The sequence below is a fragment of the Phoenix dactylifera genome, chromosome 17 (assembly GCF_009389715.1).
Source record: "Phoenix dactylifera cultivar Barhee BC4 chromosome 17, palm_55x_up_171113_PBpolish2nd_filt_p, whole genome shotgun sequence".
Taxonomy (NCBI): Eukaryota; Viridiplantae; Streptophyta; class Magnoliopsida; order Arecales; family Arecaceae; genus Phoenix; species Phoenix dactylifera.
Genome location: NC_052408.1, coordinates 7,997,061 through 8,015,976, shown reverse-complemented (window position 1 = coordinate 8,015,976; position 18,916 = coordinate 7,997,061). Strand labels below are relative to the sequence as shown.

The 18,916-nt window shown below is 39.8% G+C and overlaps 1 protein-coding gene across 3 annotated transcripts; it reads left to right on the top strand.

Moving 5' to 3' along the window:
• Positions 1-271: 271 nt before the first annotated feature.
• Positions 272-17,902, top strand: LOC103712242 (protein transport protein SEC16B homolog). 3 transcript variants are annotated; one of them, XM_039114858.1, is made up of 14 exons: positions 272-430; positions 625-2,543; positions 2,693-3,016; positions 11,066-11,194; positions 11,284-11,406; positions 11,568-11,735; positions 12,115-12,240; positions 12,341-12,475; positions 15,467-15,594; positions 15,665-15,776; positions 15,861-16,172; positions 16,373-16,504; positions 16,607-16,908; positions 17,016-17,902. In XM_039114858.1, the coding sequence occupies exons 2-14, from the start codon at positions 834-836 to the stop codon at positions 17,551-17,553; spliced, it is 4,239 nt and encodes a 1,412-aa protein (XP_038970786.1). In that variant the 5' UTR covers positions 272-430; positions 625-833; the 3' UTR covers positions 17,554-17,902. The 3 variants fall into 3 exon arrangements, with proteins under 3 accessions (XP_038970786.1, XP_008796939.2, XP_008796940.2); XM_008798717.4 differs by having other exon boundaries at positions 526-2,543; XM_008798718.4 differs by having other exon boundaries at positions 526-2,543; positions 16,385-16,504; positions 17,016-17,553.
• The last annotated feature ends 1,014 nt before the right edge of the window (positions 17,903-18,916 follow it).

Here is an 18,916-nt window from a genome sequence, read left to right as displayed (position 1 = left end):
TCCAAATCGAAATTTGATTTTTCCAAGTAAATTGAGGCATGTTGGTAGGTGTAGGTCAAAAATTTCAAGCAATAATCTTTCACTCGGTGATTTCAATATCACCCTATATTAAATCCTTTTTCATGAAACGCCTTCTCTCCTCTTTTATTTCTGTTTAAGTCCTTCCAATAAGTCGAACTCTCATGTCCCGTTTCCTTCTCTGGAGGTAGAGATTAAAGAAAGGATAATTAAAAATAATAAATGCCATATATGACCAAAATAGGAACTGCAAAAGAGGGGGGAAAAAAAGAGGAAAAAAAAAAACCGAGGTTGCGGTGGATGGTAAGGTGTCGGCTGGTTTCAAAGCGAGGTTTTCGTCTCCCCCTCTTCTCCTCCCCCTTCTCTGATCGATCCTCGCCTTCCTGGATTTTCGATTCCATCACCTTTTCCGGTAAGTCTTCAATTTCTCGCAATCTAATCATTTTCCTAGTTGAATTTCGGGAAGTTTGCGTTTTTTCCCATCCTTTTTTTGTGTCGGATTCACAGGGATCGGAGGAAACCCTAGATCTTGCTCGTTTTGGGTTTCCTGATTGTTTTTTCTTCGAGAAATCTTTAATTTTTCGGTCGGTGTTGGAGATCTATTAGGGTTTTTCGTTGGATCTTGGTGGAATAGGAGAGGAGGTTCCGGGATTGGGCTGGTGATCAGCTTGATTTGGTTCGGGTTTTGATCTCTCTTTAAGGGTTTTTCAGAAGGGCAGATCAGTGGTTTGTTAAATTTGGGGAATTTCTTCAGTTCTGACCTTTGGGGTCAAGAGGAATTTTAGCTCAGGTGGTGGGTTTCTTTTGAGGATCTGATGGCATCTCCTCCTCCGTTCCAGATGGAGGACCAGACGGACGAGGATTTCTTCGATAAGCTCGTGGATGATGAATTTATTATCGATGGATCTCATTCTAAGGCTACTGATATGGCAAGGGATTTGTCTAATCTCAGCCTAGGTGACGTCGGTACCTCGTTGGAGGATTCGGGGGATGCTGGGTTCGCATCTGAAGTGGAAGACCGGCACGAAAACAGGACCTTAGAGTCTTTTGAGGCTTCCAAAAAGGATGATTTGGATGCAGATGGGAGCATGGCTTCCAATTCTTCCGACGATAAGGTTGCCCAATCGGAAAGTTCTGCAGAACCTGCAAAAGAATTCGGTTCGCAAGGTTCATCAACAATGAAGAGTGGATTGAAGGGAACCACTGTGAAGGAGGTGCAATGGAGTGCTTTCGGTGTCAACTCGCAACAATTTGACAATGGTGGGTTTGAGCCCTATTTGGGCTTCTTAACGGAGAGTGCTGATGGGTCTGCTAACAAGCTGAAATCTGATGCTGACCTGAATACTAGTTTCATAGGAAACACAGTTGAAAATCTAAATGCTTATGTTGGTTCCTCTGAACAACAAGATACCCAATTCTATGGCTCAAGTGACGAGCAGATTACTGGTACAAATGATGCACAGCATTGGGAGAGCCTTTACCCAGGCTGGAAGTATGACCTGAGTACCGGGCAGTGGTATCAAGTGGATGGTTATGACCCAAGCATGACCAGACAAATTGACAGCTACAACACGGCGAATGAAGCCCAAGAGAGCTTTGAAGACAATGGTCCGGCTGTTGTTGATGGCTCTATTTCAGAGAGATCCGATGTTTCTTATCTGCAGCAAAGTGCTCAGTCAGTGTTGGAGACCATAGCAGAAGATGGTACATTGAGTGGTGTTTCCAACTGGAATCAAGTTTCTCAGGTAACTACAGAATATCCATCGAATATGGTATTTGATCCTCAATACCCAGGATGGTATTATGACACAAACACCCAGCAGTGGTATGCTCTTGAGACATATGCTCAGACTACACAGATGGCGTCAAGTACAGTTCAGGATGAGGTGAGTCAAGATGTCCACTCTTCAGCTGGTTTCTCAGAACAGAACCAAAATTTATATGATGAAGTTGGCCAATCTGGACAATACCCGGTTGAGAGCCAGGTTAGCCAAGATTTTGGAGGAGATTGGAATTCTTCCACAAGCAACTACATGCAACGGAATATGTGGCTGCCTGAACCAACTCCTAATAGTAAACAAGTTGGAGGTTTCCCTGGAAATCAGCAGTTGGGGAGCTTTTACAGCTCAACAGGACATGCAGGAAGTCAAACAAGTCAACAAACAGGTTTCAAAACCTTTGAGCCCATTATAAATCATAATGATGGCAGAAGTAACAGCATGGCCAGGTCTCAGAGCTTCGTTCCTGCTGAAAGCACATACCAGTTTAATCAACCGAAAGTGGAGCAGAGCCTGCAGTCACATTTATCTAACAGTTACTATGGCAATCAGAACTCGTTAGGCTATTCTCAGCAACCATTTCAGGGTGCCAATGCATCTTATTCTCAGTTCTCTTACACTCCTCACGAAGAGAGATCATCAGCCGGGCGTCCTGCTCATGCATTGGTCACTTTTGGATTTGGTGGAAAACTCATAATCATGAAAGATGACAACTCTTTTGGCACAAAATTGGATTATGGAAGCCAGGTGGGCTCCAAACATGTTTCACTTGAATTTAGCAAATAAGAATCATTTGGAGTTGTGTTAGAAATTTTCGAGTTTTACTAGTTGACTTTGTAAGATCTTTTTAAAATAACTTTTCTTCAACTAAATTTTGTTTTTTTGTGCATTTTAAGGGCACTGCAGCTGGAACAGTCTCAGTTCTGAACTTAATAGAAGTTATCATGGATAGAACTGATGCGTCCAGCACCATTAATGGTGGAGCCTTTGATTACTTCCATGCTTTATGCCAACAATCTTTCCCCGGACCACTTGTTGGTGGGAATGCTGCAACAAAGGATATCAACAAATGGATTGATGAGAGGATTGCTAGCTGCGAATCTCCTGGCATGGACTTCCAGAAAGGAGAACTTCTGAGATTACTTCTTTCATTGCTGAAAATATCGTGTCAGCATTATGGAAAACTTCGATCTCCTTTTGGATCTGATCCTTCACTAGAGGTAGTCATTCTCTTATTTCCATTTTAATGCAATCTTGAAGTTTTTAGTATCTCTTATTCTAGTTGAATGATGGCATCTTGAAATTATGACTGTTGTTTAGATCTTTATGCTTTTATTTCTCTTGTATAATTATTTTTTACAGTTTACATATTTTTCTCTCAATCTTCTTCCTTTTTTTTTTTAATTATGGTGATGTGTTGGATCATTCATAAACTTCTTGATAGTTCCAACACATTCTCCTTTCGTAATTTTCTGTCAAATTAAACATTTTCATTATTTTTCTGGAATACTTGTTTTCACTCTGCAGGATGTGCACCTTCTAATGTTTTCTGTGGTAAAAGAGATCTCCATTCCTGATTATATTCTTGTGTAACTTCTTTTTTAACTAAAATACAAGGTTGTGCTGGAACTTGGCCAATTCTTTAAAAAATATCATGTCTGCATAGGAGATATAAACTCCTCTTTTCTTTGTTTCTATACTTCCAACAACAAAGTTATGACAATCCCAAGCCAATGTTAGAGCCCTTCTACTCCTTGGCATCAGTGGAGACAACTGATGGTATGGAGCAACATGCAAGGCTTTTGCATACTATCATCACATTATCTATAGTTTATCTGAATTTTGTGCCTAAAACCACCTTGAGGCTTAAGCCTCACCTTTTGAGGTTAAAACATCTTGCCTCTGCCTTTGAGTCTTTCAGAAACTGCATGAATGTTGCAACAAATTGCTTTTTTTCTTCATGATGTAGTTCTTCTAGTCAAGGATAAACTCTGACCTTTTACCTCTTAATTCCCAACCTAATTAAGAGGAGAATAGGAATGCATTAGCTGTCCACTGTATTGGGCTGCAGTTAGACTGAACAAAGAGCCTTTAATATAGGGGAAAAATAAGGTAACAACCAACTAGATAAAACCGTATATCTGATTTTCAAAACTTTAAAAGAGAATCATGAATTTTAAATCATAAAAGTGTGATGAACCATGTGGGCAAATTAGAAGATAATTAACATAAAAAACGAGAATAATAAGTGCTTTTTTGTGTGGATATGTTTGACTTTGAATGTGTGTGTTCCAAGCTGTTTATATTATCTCACTGTGTTGTATTCATGCTACATCAAATGATAAATAAATGGGATGAAAGACCTCTATCCTCTTTATAATAAGCATGAGGCATTGTTTATACCACGTCCTGACCTATAGTAGCAACCTAAAGGCCAATTAGATAGTGGTTGGGTGGCGGTGCCAAAAGCTAAGTAATGGTAAGCTCTAACCTCAGTATTGAAAGTTTGGCCAAGTGCATAGGTTTGATTTAACAGGACGAGTGTGGAGGCTACTATTGGGAAGTGTTTGGAAGACATCTTACATCATGATAGAGATCGGCTTAAATGATGTCGCCTAGTCATGTTTGAGGAAGGCCAAGCAGTTAAAGGATGGACCAGGTAGGCCGATTGAGTTACTGTGTGGCATCACATAAGATAGTTCGAGCAACATCAAAGGAGAGCTGATTGAACCAGGCCGAGTGACTACTCGAGGCACAGGTTGAGTCCCCAAGAGGGCGGGAGCATGGCTGATTATAGCCTAGTCGAGAAGTTAAGTGTTGATCTAAAGGCTAATAATGTTTAATATTATTCATGCAACTAAGTCATCAACCGTATACAGGGTGAAGACGCGGGGGTGGAATGTGAGGCAGTTACCGAAGGATTAGGATGTGGAAAGTGGGGCATATGACTAGTTCCGACGATGACAATTGTCAAGAGAAAGTGGAAGAGGTGATGGCAACCGGAGATGACGGGTGCCAATGCGAGAGATGGGCAATTGTCTAATGATTAATAAGGAGATGCTAAATTGTAATTTGAAGAAGGCACCTTTTGCGAATCAAATGACTAATACTTTATTTTGTCTTCTAGTTGCTTTTCTATCCTTTGGCTCTAAGTTGATAGAATGGCATCATAGTTACCGCTCCCTTCCTCGAGAAGACGTCAGCCTAGGAGCAAAAGTCCTCGAAGGTCAAGGTAGTAGAACCCACTACCATCCATACTTTTTGGTTTGAACATCGGTGGCACACCTGTGAATCATTCTAAACCTGTTCTCCATCTCCATCCCATCTCGAGGGTAAAAGAAAGAAGCACCATCTATTCCATATCCTCAGCCTGGTTGAAAAGGAGAATGACAGTCGCTAGAAACTATTCAAGGACACTCTTGTCCTGTACTTTTTTTAAAGTGCTGATAAAAACAAGAAGAACAAAGGAGTCTCAGTAACTGTATAATACCAATCTTTATCCACAGGATTTCAGGGCGTTGATTTTTCTTGTTACTGAAAGTTCATGTTTTTTGAGCAGCTGGTTTGGTCAAAACTTGTGCAATGAACTTAAGTGCAACTCCTTGCTTAGTTTCTTTGTGTCCTTTATGTTTCATGTAGATCTTTGTGTTGATCTTCATTATCGAAGCCTAAATATGAAATTAAATGTCAAAACAGGGTTTTGCTTTGAGACTGAGCTTCTTTCAGATTCTTTTCTGAAAAAAGCTGGAAGACATCTCTCAGGTTCCTCAGGTGAAGATAAAGCCATAAGTCGATAATAGTAACCAAAATTCAGAGAGAATTAAGAGAAGGTGAAAGAAGAAGGAAAAAATATTGATTCATAAACTAATAATAGATCTGATTGTGCAGTAATTTGTTTTTTTTCTCCTTTTACACCCTATAGGACTCAAAAGTAGATCCTGCAGTTACCAGAGACAATCTTTCATTCTACGCTCAGGTTAAAAGGAGGGAAAGGATTGGGCTGATAGTGATTAGTATGTTAGGTCTTATAAAGTTGACTTGGATATGTAAGGCTAACTAGGAAAAGTTGTTTGTTGCTCATGCTACTTAAGGATCAAAACAGGATTTTTTTTTTTTTTTTTGGGGGGGGGGGGGGGGGGGAGGGGTGGGGGGAGTTAAAAAAAAAATACAGTGGACTATTGGAAGGTCCAATCTCACCACTTAAATCCTGAACTACTTTTTTTCACTCGGAATTTAATTACCCAGTCCAAATCCCCTATTGCACCACTTGGGACTTGAACCCGACACCTCGGGGGTTGCCTAGCCCCCACCAATGCTTGGAGTACACTATTTAACATGTAAGGGCAACAAATCACATATGCCTTTTCTTTGTTTTTGGTGTCTTAAGACTTTAATTACAAGTTATACATATTTTTGACTAGCTGTTTACTTGTAAATTTGTACTTATGATTCATCATTTGGTTTTGCTACCTGCTGCTCTAAGTTGAAGAACTGAGGCATTTTCCTTGTGGATAGTTAATGTCATTTGTATAATCTGTAGGGGAAATTGTAACTTTGCTACTTGATATGCCATTTGTTCTCAAATAACGAAGAAGTATTTTCTTAAATTGCTCCTCTCCTTTTAATTAATTATTTTAATATATTTATGACTCTCCTTTTAATTAATTATTTTAATATATTTATGACTTCTAAGTAGTTAGTTTATTGTGTTTTAAAGCATCCATGTGGGTATCTGTCACTCTGCTTTAATGTTTTATAGCCCCCTGACCACCTGCTTGTAGCAACTGACTCTTAAAAGACTGTATAGACTATTACGAGATGCCCCTTTAACCTATTCTGTAACAAAAGCAAAACCTTGATCATGAACTTGTTTTTCAAGGAGTCAAAATGCACTGGTCAATGCTAGAGATCGTCGCCTCATGCCTAAGTTAGCTTCCTATGCTCCAAAAACAGATCTTCTATCATCACTTTGTCCCCTTTATCCCTTTTTAAACCTTTGCTTCCATTTCTTACGGTGCAGTGGCAAGTTGAAGCATGCCACTGATTGTTTTGGGGAACAAAACGGTGCTATGGTTTATTAAATAGATGCATTAAATAGAAAGTATGGATTGGTTAACCATGATAAGAAAAGTCAGAAGTTTTGAGATGGAAGGCATCACGTTGGAGGTTATTTGAAAAAAGGTGGATTAGACCTGTAATATTTGCATTAGCAGTCTTAGAGGACTTCATGAGCTTGACTTGCTCAGAGTATAGGGAAGTGGAGATAAGCTTGAAAATTGGACCAGTTAAATTTGAATTTAAGCAGCATTGTAGGATTTATATTTGACAAGAAAAACTGATTGTTAGTGGAACTACTTCGAATTTAGAGCTAGAACAGCCTTATCAAAACGCAGTAAACTTTTTAGAAGAACAGTCCCAGAGGTTTAAGACTGATAACTATGGATGAAAAAGGAAATGTGATTTAATAAAGTTGCTATATAAAGGAACAAAGGCAAGCTTGTGTGCTTATGAGTATTATGTCATGGAACATCTATGTCGTGGGTTGGAGGCAAATACAAAGAGCTCGTTGTACATGCTATTATAGCAGGCTATAGGATACTGCCATTATAGGTTCTAGTTAGAAGCATTGATGAAAAATTTGTATGACAGCTTAGGGGTGAGAGTATTGGAGGCTGCAAGTTCATGGTGCAGATGGTGCCCTCGCAAGGGATTAAAATGTTGAAATGAGTTGAACGATGGCCATCACTTTTGAAAAGAAAAGAATCTCTTTTTCATTTAGACAAAATTTATGTTACCTCTACAATTAACTAGTGGCTAGCTACCATGCTTTATGCGGAGTAAGTAAGCCCTTTTTGGAATAATAAGTGCAAGAAATGATTTTCATTATAGGACTTGAAGAGAGTATGAGGATTTGAGTGTTATATCTGAGTTTTTTTTGTGTAAAAAATTTAAGTGATACTGAGTAGATGCAAGGAGTAAAATGCTTTATAAGAGAATTGAATATTTGCCATTAGGAAACCAGCAGATGCTCATGCAAGAAAAGAGATGAGAGAAATTTGCAAGAATATATAACGATAAAAGGAAAAGAAGTGAACAAAATTATGATAATAATGAAGGCACACACAATCAAAATACATTTTAGGCGGAAGATCCTCTATTAAGGGGAGTTGAAAGGAGGTAAAGGGTACCGAGTTGTCAGGCTCCAATAATGTGACAATAGTACCTGTTATAGATAGTTGCAAGTGAAAGGAAAAGAGTTGATATTTATTATATGTGTTTGCTATCTAAGTGGGTTATGAGTTCTGTACATATCCTTTTTTTTAAAAAAAAAATGCAAAATAGAACTTGTTAGAGTTCATAGACTTGTTTGGCAGGTGTAGCAGATTCAATGATTGTTCAGAGTTACTGTGTAAGTGATTCCTCTATGAGCAGCCTACAAAGGAGAGGTGGAATATCAGCATACAAACTAGTAATTTGCTTAACCTCTATGTGTAATCTAAAAACTCCTAATGAACCAGTTGCTCAGTGAAAATTAGCAGGCTTGCTCAGAAGTACATTTAATCCATGATTCCATGGCGTATCTGTGCTTAATTTAGATGTGTGAAAAATGAGATCTAAGGATAATTACTGGGGCTAATATTCAAATGTGATTTCGTGAACTTCTTAAGCTTGTGCTTACAGCTCATGCTGAGCAAATTTGGTTTCCTGAAGAGTTGGAGTAAATGGATTAGGGTCTTTATTTTCTATCCTGAAACTTTCATGCTCTTACAACGGGGCAGTAAGTAGGGTAAACCTACATGTAAAAGGAACAGGAAATGAGCCATCGAACCCTTGACCAATTTTCTCCATGACTTGGCAAAATTGTGGTGCATTGCTTTTAAGCAATAGTGTTGCCCAGATAGACAACCCAAGAGGGGGGGGGGTGAATTGGGTTTTAAAATAATTATTACAATTAAATGGTTTGTGAGATACTAATTAATCCTTTTTGCAAGTTGATTAATTAGATGCTATGTGCAGTGAATGAAATGAAAGTAAGAGAGACAAATGCAATCACAAACACAATGATTTTATAGTGGTTCGGAGCTAACCCTTGCTCCTACGTCCACTCCCCAAGCCTCACTTGGGAATTCACTATAACCCCTCGGATTACAGCCGGTTGTTTTACAAGCTCTCAACCAAACTTGTTGTTTTACGAGGTCACAACGAACTCGGTCGGTTTTTCCAGGCTCACCGACTAGAACCACCCCGATTGTTTTCCTGGGATCACAATCGAACCCTTACACGTTGGTTTCAACCTAGGCTCACCAACAAACCTATACACCCTTGATTCAATCCCCTGATTGAATCAAGTAAGAACCAAATGGAAAGAAAGAACAAAGAGAAAAAGTACAGCTTCTAGGAAAGCAGATATTCAGCAATATAAACAATAGAGAAGTTAAGAGCCCTCAAACTATTTTATGGCGATGTAGAGGAGGGCTTCTTGAACTCTGGGTCTCCTCTTGAATGTCTTGAAGACTTGAAGGCAGATGGAGACTTCTTTAATGCTGGAAAGAGTTGGTTGAATGGAGTTAATAGCTCTCTTCCTTCTTTTCCGTTGAAATCAGTTTGCAGATGGAGGATTCTTGTTTTCTTTGAGTGGAATATCCCTTCTCTGCTTTGCTACAGTCCTCTGTGGCTATTTAAGCCATTCCCTACGGAAACTAGCCGTTAGACTCACTTTACTAGCCGTTCTGCACATTCTGCACATCTTGACAATGTGTCCGTTGGGATCGGAGTCGACTCGCGCGATCTGGAGTCGACTCGGCTGTAGCAGGAGTCGACTCATGCTCTTCTGGAGTCGGCTCGGCAACTGTTCCGGATTTGAATTAAAGTGAGCTTCTCGACTGGGAGTCGACTCGACTTAACCCGGAGTCGACTCGCCAAAACTTGGAGCTGACCTGGCATTTTTGGAGTCGGCTCATCCCATGGAATCCATAGAGCCATTCTTCAACTTGGCTCACTCGAGTCGACTCGGAAATTCTGGGAGTCAACTCGGCGCTCAGAGCCCGAACTCCCGATCTTCTGTCTTTTGGCTTGTGCAGTCTTGGAGTCGACTCGAACTGTTCCGGAGTCGACTCGGCTCTCAGTATCCGAAAAACAGTCTTCTGTCTTTTTGGAGTAGCGCTGCCTTGGAGTCGACTCGAACTGTCTTGGAGTCGACTCGCGTCTCAGAGACAACAATTCTGTCTTCTGTCTTTTTGGGGTCGCGCTATCTCGGAGTCGACTCGGGCTTTGCGGGAGTCGACTCGGCTTTCAGTGTCCGAAAACTGCTCTCTGACTTTTGCCTTGTATAACACTGAGAGTCGACTCTTGCTTTCTTTGGAGTCGACCTGCCAACCATCGGAGTCGACTCGCGTTTCTCAGGAGTCGACTCGGCTCTCAGGGTCGAAAATTGCTCTCTGATTTTTTTGTCTGTAACTCCCTGGAGTCGACTCATACTACTCCGGAGTCGACTCGGTAAGCATCGGAGTCGACTCGCGCACTTCAGGAGTCGACTCACTGACAAGTTTTGAGTTGAGTCTTTCTGTTCGTCTGTCTGTTCTCAGTCGGAGTCGACTCATAACGTTCCGGAGTCGACTCGAGCATGTGCCAATGCTTCTGATACGCCTGGAGTCGACTCGTAATATCCCGGAGTCGACTCGAGTCTCAGACTTTGGTTCAACTTGACTTCTTAACTTATCCAAAATATCTTGAACCAAATCTAGATGCACTTAACCATAAATTTGTAAGATTTTCACTGAAACACTAGATTGAATTCATTAGTAAACATAAGATATACTCAAATGCTTTGAGCTCATCAAAATCAAATAGGGTTATGATCAATCACTCCACAAATAGTCAAAGTGAAAAATGTGTGGGATTAAAGATAGGCATGGATGCTTAACATGTGTGGGCTAGGTGGTGGGATCTGGTGATCAATATGAACATTGTGAAGTAAAATAATAATATATGGTCATTGACGGGGAAAAGGTCGAATGAAATTGTGGATATCCAGCTGAGTTGTCATTTGGTCTATCTCAAGCAATAATTTGTTTTTGGCCAGTTGTTTCTATGAGATCTATGATCTTTGCTTGTTATAGACAAAGCTATATATGAAGCAAGAAATTTTTACTTTCTATAAAATTGTATTTATGGTCATGTGAGAATTGCCAAGATATAATATCATCATGTTTGTATGTCTTGAGTTCTTAACGGTTTATTATTTCAATCATTTTTTTCCCTATTGACAGGAAACTGATGGTCCAGAAATGGCAGTAACTAAGCTTTTCGCATCCGCTAAAAGGAATAGTGTTCGGCTGAGAGAGCATGGATCCTTCGTACATTGTATGCAAAATCTTCCTTCTGAGGGACAGATCCAGGTATTTCTTAAATTTTAAATCTGTATTGTCTGGAATTTTCTGATAAAATACTCTTTCAGACGTTAATTTGCATTTGCTATCTGTTTTAGGCAACTGCAGTCGAGGTACAAAACCTTCTTGTTTCTGGTAGAAGGAAAGAGGCCCTCCAGTGTGCACAAGAAGGTCATTTGTGGGGCCCTGCCCTTGTACTTGCAGCACAGCTTGGTGAGAAGGTTTGTGTCATTATTTTGACCTTTTATGCTAGTTGCTTGCATCTTATGCTGGTTTTTCTCTTTATTATCCAATTTCTTGCTCTATGCATTTTCACTAAAAAATAAAGTTATTCTTTTGTTTGAAAATCATTATATCTCATTTGTGTTTTACTGAATTGCAGTTTTATGTTGACACTGTTAAGAGAATGGCACATCATCAGTTTATATCTGGATCGCCTTTACGTACACTATGCCTACTTATTGCTGGACAACCTGCAGATGTTTTCTCTGCAGGAAGCTCCTCCAGTAGTTTGTATGCGGCAGCAAATTTATATCAACAACTTGCTGAGGTGATTTTATCTCTTCGAACAGTCAATCGCTGATTTTTATTGTAGCCTATATTGTCTCTGCTATTCCTTAATCCATGCCTTTTAAATTATGTGGATATCTTGTTCTACATAATCTTCAACATTTGCTACTTTATGGGCAATAGCTGCTCAATTATAGAGTGTAACTTTTTGATACTTTTAGTGGGTAAGATAGGGAGAAACTATCAACCCATGGGTGATCTTTTGTTCAATCCTACTTCGAAGATTCAAACTGAACATATTGATTTCCCAGAGGTTGATGCTCAAACTTGATCTAAGATCGATCTAGCATCTTATTTTTTGAATATCTTATGATCGCATGCCATTGTGAGCTCATTTCGTGTTTTCTAATGCAATTCAGACTCAGGCCAGTGGCATGTTGGATGACTGGGAAGAGAATCTGGCCATAATAACTGCAAATAGGACAAAGGATGATGAACTGGTAATAATTCATCTTGGAGATTGCCTGTGGAAGGAGAGAGGAGAGGTTTGTGGTTCATCCTTTTCTTTTTAATAAAGTTTTTTCCTAAAATATTATACTGAAATGTGCTTAATATGATATATTTTGCACAAATTTTTGGATATAGGTAACTGCTGCGCATACCTGCTACTTGGTTGCAGAGGCGAACTTCGAGTCATATTCTGACAGTGCAAGACTGTGTCTTATTGGTTCTGACCACTGGAAATGCCCTCGAACTTATGCCAGTCCAGAAGCTATTCAGGTCCTGTCTAGTAGGTTTTCAATTTATTTAGTTGCATTTGGTGCTTCTTTGTTAGGATTAGTGGCTTCTCAGGTTTAAATTCAGTTCTATGGTCTCAATTATATTCTAGCTTGCTTCCTTTTTCTTACCTCCTTTTTTTTTGCGTGGTCTTGCTGTTCCTTGTAGTTCTCACTTCTAACTGGTGTGGTAAAGTATTGAGACGATATGAAGATGTGATATATGCTTAGCATTCTCTTTAGGGAATAGGGACTACAAACATGTTTCATGGGGAACTCGACAATATCACTCCCTCTTCCCTCCCCATGGTTTTTCCTTCTGTGAGATGATAAAGTTTGCCCTATAAATCGCTTTTGGTCAGTTTTGGTCATTTATGTACTAAAATACATCGAGGTTTTTATTCACCCAATAGCAAATCTTCTCACCTATTCCCCTCTTCTTTCTTTCATTCCATTTGTTGCTCCTATTGTCATATTCTTTTCTTTTTCCCTACTGCCACAAAAGCTCCGTGGTCACCTTAAAACCTTTCATGCCACCACCACTCCCTCCCCATCTCCCATCTCCTACGGGCATGACCACCATTTCTTGCCTGTCATCTAGAAGCTCCAGTCCTCCTCAAGCTGCCTAATTTCAGCATTCTAGCATGCATCGGTTGTGCCATTGCCAATATTGTTGATGGCCTCCTCTTCTCAGTGTTGGCCGCTTGGTGCCAAGCCAATGCCGTAGAATGTTCTTTATCTTGGAGTCTGGACCTGTTACTCCATTGGCAACAATAGCCCCATCCATGCTACCCTGGCTAGTTCTATCCCCCAAATTGCCACCATTGGCATGGTTCCCTTGGTTGGATCTTCCCATATTCTTCCCGCTGATCTTGTATGCTAGACTCGTTGCATTTTTTCTCGGCCATAGCAGGCCTTGGAGTCATGGTTTGCAGTTTTGTTTGGAAACTCTGCAACAGAAAGCAAAAGTTTTTAGTTTCAGCATGGAACATGGACCAGTGAAATTGTGTTTGGTTCTGGAACTTCAACTGAAACTAACTCATGTACCCGACGGTGATGCATATATAGGTTGCTTAATCCATTTTTTTCTTTTCTTTATTTCTATAAATGTTGGGGAGCATTTTCTCTAGTCTAAATTTTAATTTCCATGTTTTTCAAACATTTAGAAGCATTTTGGTGTTGGACTCCAAAGGAGGTATGGAGAGCAAGTAAATTTTTTGTTGTAGGTTTGGTTATTTGTTACCTGGAATTGTGAACATTTCTAATATCATATGTTAGATTATGAGTGGTATGGTGGATACAAAATGACTTTCTGAACATTTTATTTTAAAAAGTAATTTTTAATTTTTTCAATCCGAAACTGCCGAAATTATACATAAATATGCTAAATAGTTAGATCCCCCCCCTCCTCCCCGCCCGCTCATACTTTCCTTTTTCTTTCTCATCTCTCCACTGATAAAGTAATAACCCCTTGCTGGACACTGATGGTGGGCTTTGGTGATATCATTGTTTCTTACTTGTTAGGGTTTTCTTTAGATAGGGTTCAATACTATTGTATGAGAGGTTCCAAAGGCATCGACCATGATAATCCCCATTTTGTGGAGCTTGTCTTCTCTACTTTTCTCTCCCTTCCTGGTCTCCCTATGCTTCCCTCTTCTTATCTCCCATCTCTTCTTTCTTTTTTTATTTTATTATTTATTTACTGAAGTTTTCCTTTTAGATAAATTGTAATTGAAATCTGAAATTATATCAGACTCAAAAGGTCCCTTAATGCAGCCTACTTTTCACCAGGCTGTGTTAGCTCACCCTCAAGTCATTGGAGTCAATGTGGTTAATTGTGTTCTTTAGTTCAAGGGACCACTTACATGTTATACACGCAAAATCTACATCTTCATCTTGACAATAATTTCTTGAGATGGATTCACAACGTTGATCAATTTGATATAGGATAAATCAATGTGCATATGCAAAATTTTGATTTTGATGATTATGAGAAATTGCCACTCTAATCCTTATAAGGCATCATACACATTTTCAGTCTTTTGAAGGTATTTCCCAGTGTCATTTCTACTTGTATATAAATTTCATATGTCTAGAATGTTCCAATCCTCCCCATGGAAAATTCAAGCTGTTCACTGGGATAAAGGCAATGTGTGAGGCATACCTAATACCTTGTATCGGCATGTATTAGAAGAATTATCCCCGACATATTTCATGTAAAGTATCCTAAGTAAATGAATAGATTTTAGGGTTCAATCCAACGTAATAGGAAGAGAATGGGGAAAATTGATAGTCCCTATTGCACAAGGTGGGAGGAACTTAAGCAAGCCATGCCTTGTGTCTATGATGAACCCTGTGTACATGTGCAGGATTGTGCTTGTGATGAGTATATATGCAATTAGCCTTTCATAATTTGTGTTCTTATTTGTTTTGGTTAATGATTCAGGCCCCATGATATAATCCCTGTTTTCAAACCTTTCCCACCTCTTCTATATTTTTTAAGTCCAGATGAATTCTGGAGAGGTGCTTTGTAGTTGCATTAGCTTACATGACCGGTATGGTTGGTCTTTACCCTTATCTATGTTTCATGATAGACCTATGTTTTGCCCAAAGTTTCTGCAGCTAGGAATACGACATTAGTTCTAAATGGTTGACGTCACATCAAGAACCAGTTGTAAATTTTTTTTTTTCTCAAACTCTAGTAGATCATACCCCTAAGCCATGATGTCAACTCCACGCAGATGGGATAAGGCTGAACATTCTATTCTATATGCCAGACAGTGCAAGTGCAACCAATAGAATCAGAAATTATTTTCCATCGTTTCCTCCTAATTGATTTTTCTTTCAATTGCTGTCTGCTTCTTCTCTGTTAATTTGCAACAGCAGTATTAATGTTTCATGGTTTGCTTGGATTTCTCATGATATTCAATATTTTTATTACTATGTGTTGTACGTTGATTTATGGACTGACTGAACCTGTAAATTATCTGTTCAGAGAACAGAATTATATGAATACTCAAAGGTGCTTGGAAACTCACAGTTTATCCTACTACCTTTTCAACCATACAAGTTAATCTATGCCTACATGCTGGCCGACATGGGAAAGGTTCCTGATTCATTAAGGTGGGTCATAGTTTTTGTTTCCATTTTATTATTACTTATGCTTTGGCTTATATTTGGATGTTTAATTTAGGTATTGTCAGGCATCATTAAAGTTGCTGAAAAATTCTGGCCGTACTCCTGAGGTGGAAATGTGGAAATTGCTGTTTTCATCCCTGGAGGAGCGGTTGAAAACCCACCAGCAGGTAACCTTGAGCAGCAAATGATTTCTTGTAAGCATCTCCAGTTATGCTGTTGTCTTTCTGATCATTCTTCTGTTACTTCTGTAGGGTGGATACAGCACAAACTTGGCCCCAGGAAAACTTGTAGGTAAATTTATTACCTCTCTTGATAGATCCCTTCACCGCATGATGGGTGCACCACAAGTACCTCTGCCACCAATGCCACAAGGCAGCGTGAATGATAATGAAATCTACTCTGGGGCCCCAAAAGTGGCAAATAGCCAATCAACAATGGTCATGTCATCTTTAATTCCATCAGCTTCGGTGGAGGCCATGAGTGAGTGGACAAGTGATAGTGGTAGGAAGAGTATGCACAACAGAAGCATTTCTGAGCCAGATTTTGGTAGAAGTCCTAAGCAGGTGGTTCTCTCTGCTCAGTTAGATGAAAAAACTGCTGTTTTGCAACGCTAACATCTTCCGATAACATTGATAACTTTCGTTGTATAGGTCTATTCCTCTCTGAAATTATTGTTTTATTTCTTTGCTAATCATCTTCAGCAATACTACATTAAATTCTTTGTTGAAAAAAAAATTCAATGCTCTTTGCTGACTTCACACAGAACTCATCAAAGGATGCAGGCTCAGATGGTCGTCAAAGCAAAGCGTCAGTACCAGAGGGATCACGTTTTGGGCGCATTGGCTCAACTCTTCTTCAGAAAACTGTGGGTTGGGTTTCAAGATCCCACCGCCAGGTACTTCTCTTGATATAATCCATTTGTATTTTTCCCAGCTTGTTTCACAACTTGACCTTATATATCTTTATGTTATGCATCTGCTAAATCATATGACTAAAGGCAAAACTGGGTGAACAAAACAAGTTCTATTATGATCAAAAGCTTAAGAGATGGGTTGAGGAAGGTGCTGAGCCTCCAGCTGAGGAAGCTGCCCTACCACCACCTCCAACAGCAGCATCATTCCAGAATGGTATGCCAGATTACAACATAAAGAACACCTTCAAAAGCAGTGAAAATCTTGCTGCTAATGGTGGTTCAGAGGTGAAATCCTCAGTTCCCACAGAACGTAGTTCGGGGATCCCACCCATTCCCCCCAGCCAAAACCAATTCTCAGCTCGTAGTAGAATGGGAGTTCGATCGAGGTAGATAGATTCTCTCTCTCTCTCTCTCTCTAGCTGTTGCTCCAAGATTTATATTTGGTGTGGAAATGATAGGATGAAAACATATCAACTACTACCTTTTGCATCAGGTACGTTGATACGTTCAATAAGGCTGGTGGAGCTTTGACAAACTCATTCCAGTCACCTTCAGCTCCATCTCTAAAGCCAGCGGCTGGTGCCAAGTTTTTCATCCCTACGGCACCTGCAACAACTGACGAGCCAAAAACTGAAACAATAACAGAAAGCCAAGAAACCACCATTCATGAAGAACCATCTTCATCAGTTGTAAATGAAGCATCATTTTCTTCGCCGCCGTCGTCGTCATCATCATCATCCATGCAACGATTTCCAAGCATGGACCATATTACTCCTGGAAAGAAGGGTTCTGGGGCAGCATTCCAAAGTGGCAATGGCCCCTTATCACGGACTCGTGCAGCATCATGGAGTGGATCTTACACGGATGCATTCAATCCTAAAGTGGCTCAAACTAAGCCCGCAGGTGATGGACAGATTGTGCCACCATTCTTCATGCCCAACAACACTTCACATACTCGTTCAAGCAGCAGCTCGTCTGTACAGCTTAATGTTGGATCTCTGGGGGATGATCTTCATGAGGTGGAACTTTGATGCATGGCATTTTTCGCAACCCTCGCAGACCCTATCCCAAAAGTGGGCAGTAGGAGAGTTGACTTCTACCGAATTATGGTGAGATACCTACTGCCTGCGCCACCCCAAAATGTTGTATTACATACAGTCCAGATTTTGGATACCTGGCATATATGTATTCCCAATGTCAAACTGGTGTCCTTTTACATGAAAGCATGTGGATGCCATTGTACAGATAATTTGTTGATTTATTGAAGATAGAAATCCCATATTGTTTTGAAGAAGGGGCATACAAAAAGAGACCGTAGAGCAGTCCTGAGAATTTGACATTAGTTCCATATTCTTGAAGGGAAGCAGCACAAATAGGTAGCAGTATGAATTATGTTTGTGTTTCAGGATCTACGCCCCTGGTTTTACCATGGTGCAGCCATGAAGGCAAAAAGTAGTGTGGCATTCTAAACAGTTGGGATGCAGTATGATAACTGCAAGTGTGGAACTTTTGGGGCTTACAAGTTTTTCTTGAAAAGCAAAACAATATTTAACAAGCACAATTACTCGTTTCAAGAAACTTTATTCCCATGCGAATCTATTTTGGTGCCCCCGCACAATCTTTGGCAATATTTTTTGTATCTGTTTCATCTAATTGTCCAATTGCATGGATTTGATGCTGATGGCTTTTGCCATTTTCCTAATTAACCTTCCTTCTGACCATTCTTGATTAGACCTGAGCTTGCACCATCATCCGGATACATGCTTAAATTATTGGATTTGTGCTAGAATTGTGGTCTGATCATTATTGGCAATTCATCTATTGCTGGAAGAAGCTTTTGCTAGTTTGCTGCGGTTCCAGTCTGGTTCTGTTACTGTTGTGGAAGTTGGTTCGAGCGAACTCTTTCCGCAGGTGACGGATGGAAGATGGATTAAGGCATAAATCGAGCAAAAGATCTAATCATTTTATCATTTAAATAGCGTTACTCAGTGCCATAGGCTCTGAAACCATGACAGAAATCATCCTAAATTGAAGAGGAGGCCATTGTGATTATGAAGCTAGGAGCATGAAGTTACCGGCTAAAGTATATGGCTGCGGGAATGGGTTCGATGTTCCATTTTGGGCATACATAATGCAAATTTTTTATTTTTAGTTTTTTGTTTCTATCAGTTTTGCTGACGTAGTTTTCCCCAGGTAGGATAAGCTTCTCTCTCATCAGACAACGAATGTGCTAACCTCTCACTCCTATGGGCCATCCATCATGCAAAGACTATCCAAGATGCTCATCTCCTTCGAGACCAAAGTCCAGCATGGCGCATGGGCTAGGTACAAAGTTAAGAAACAAGTCCACCTTATGAACTTATTATGTGCAAGTCACTCCATGCCTCAAGCGCT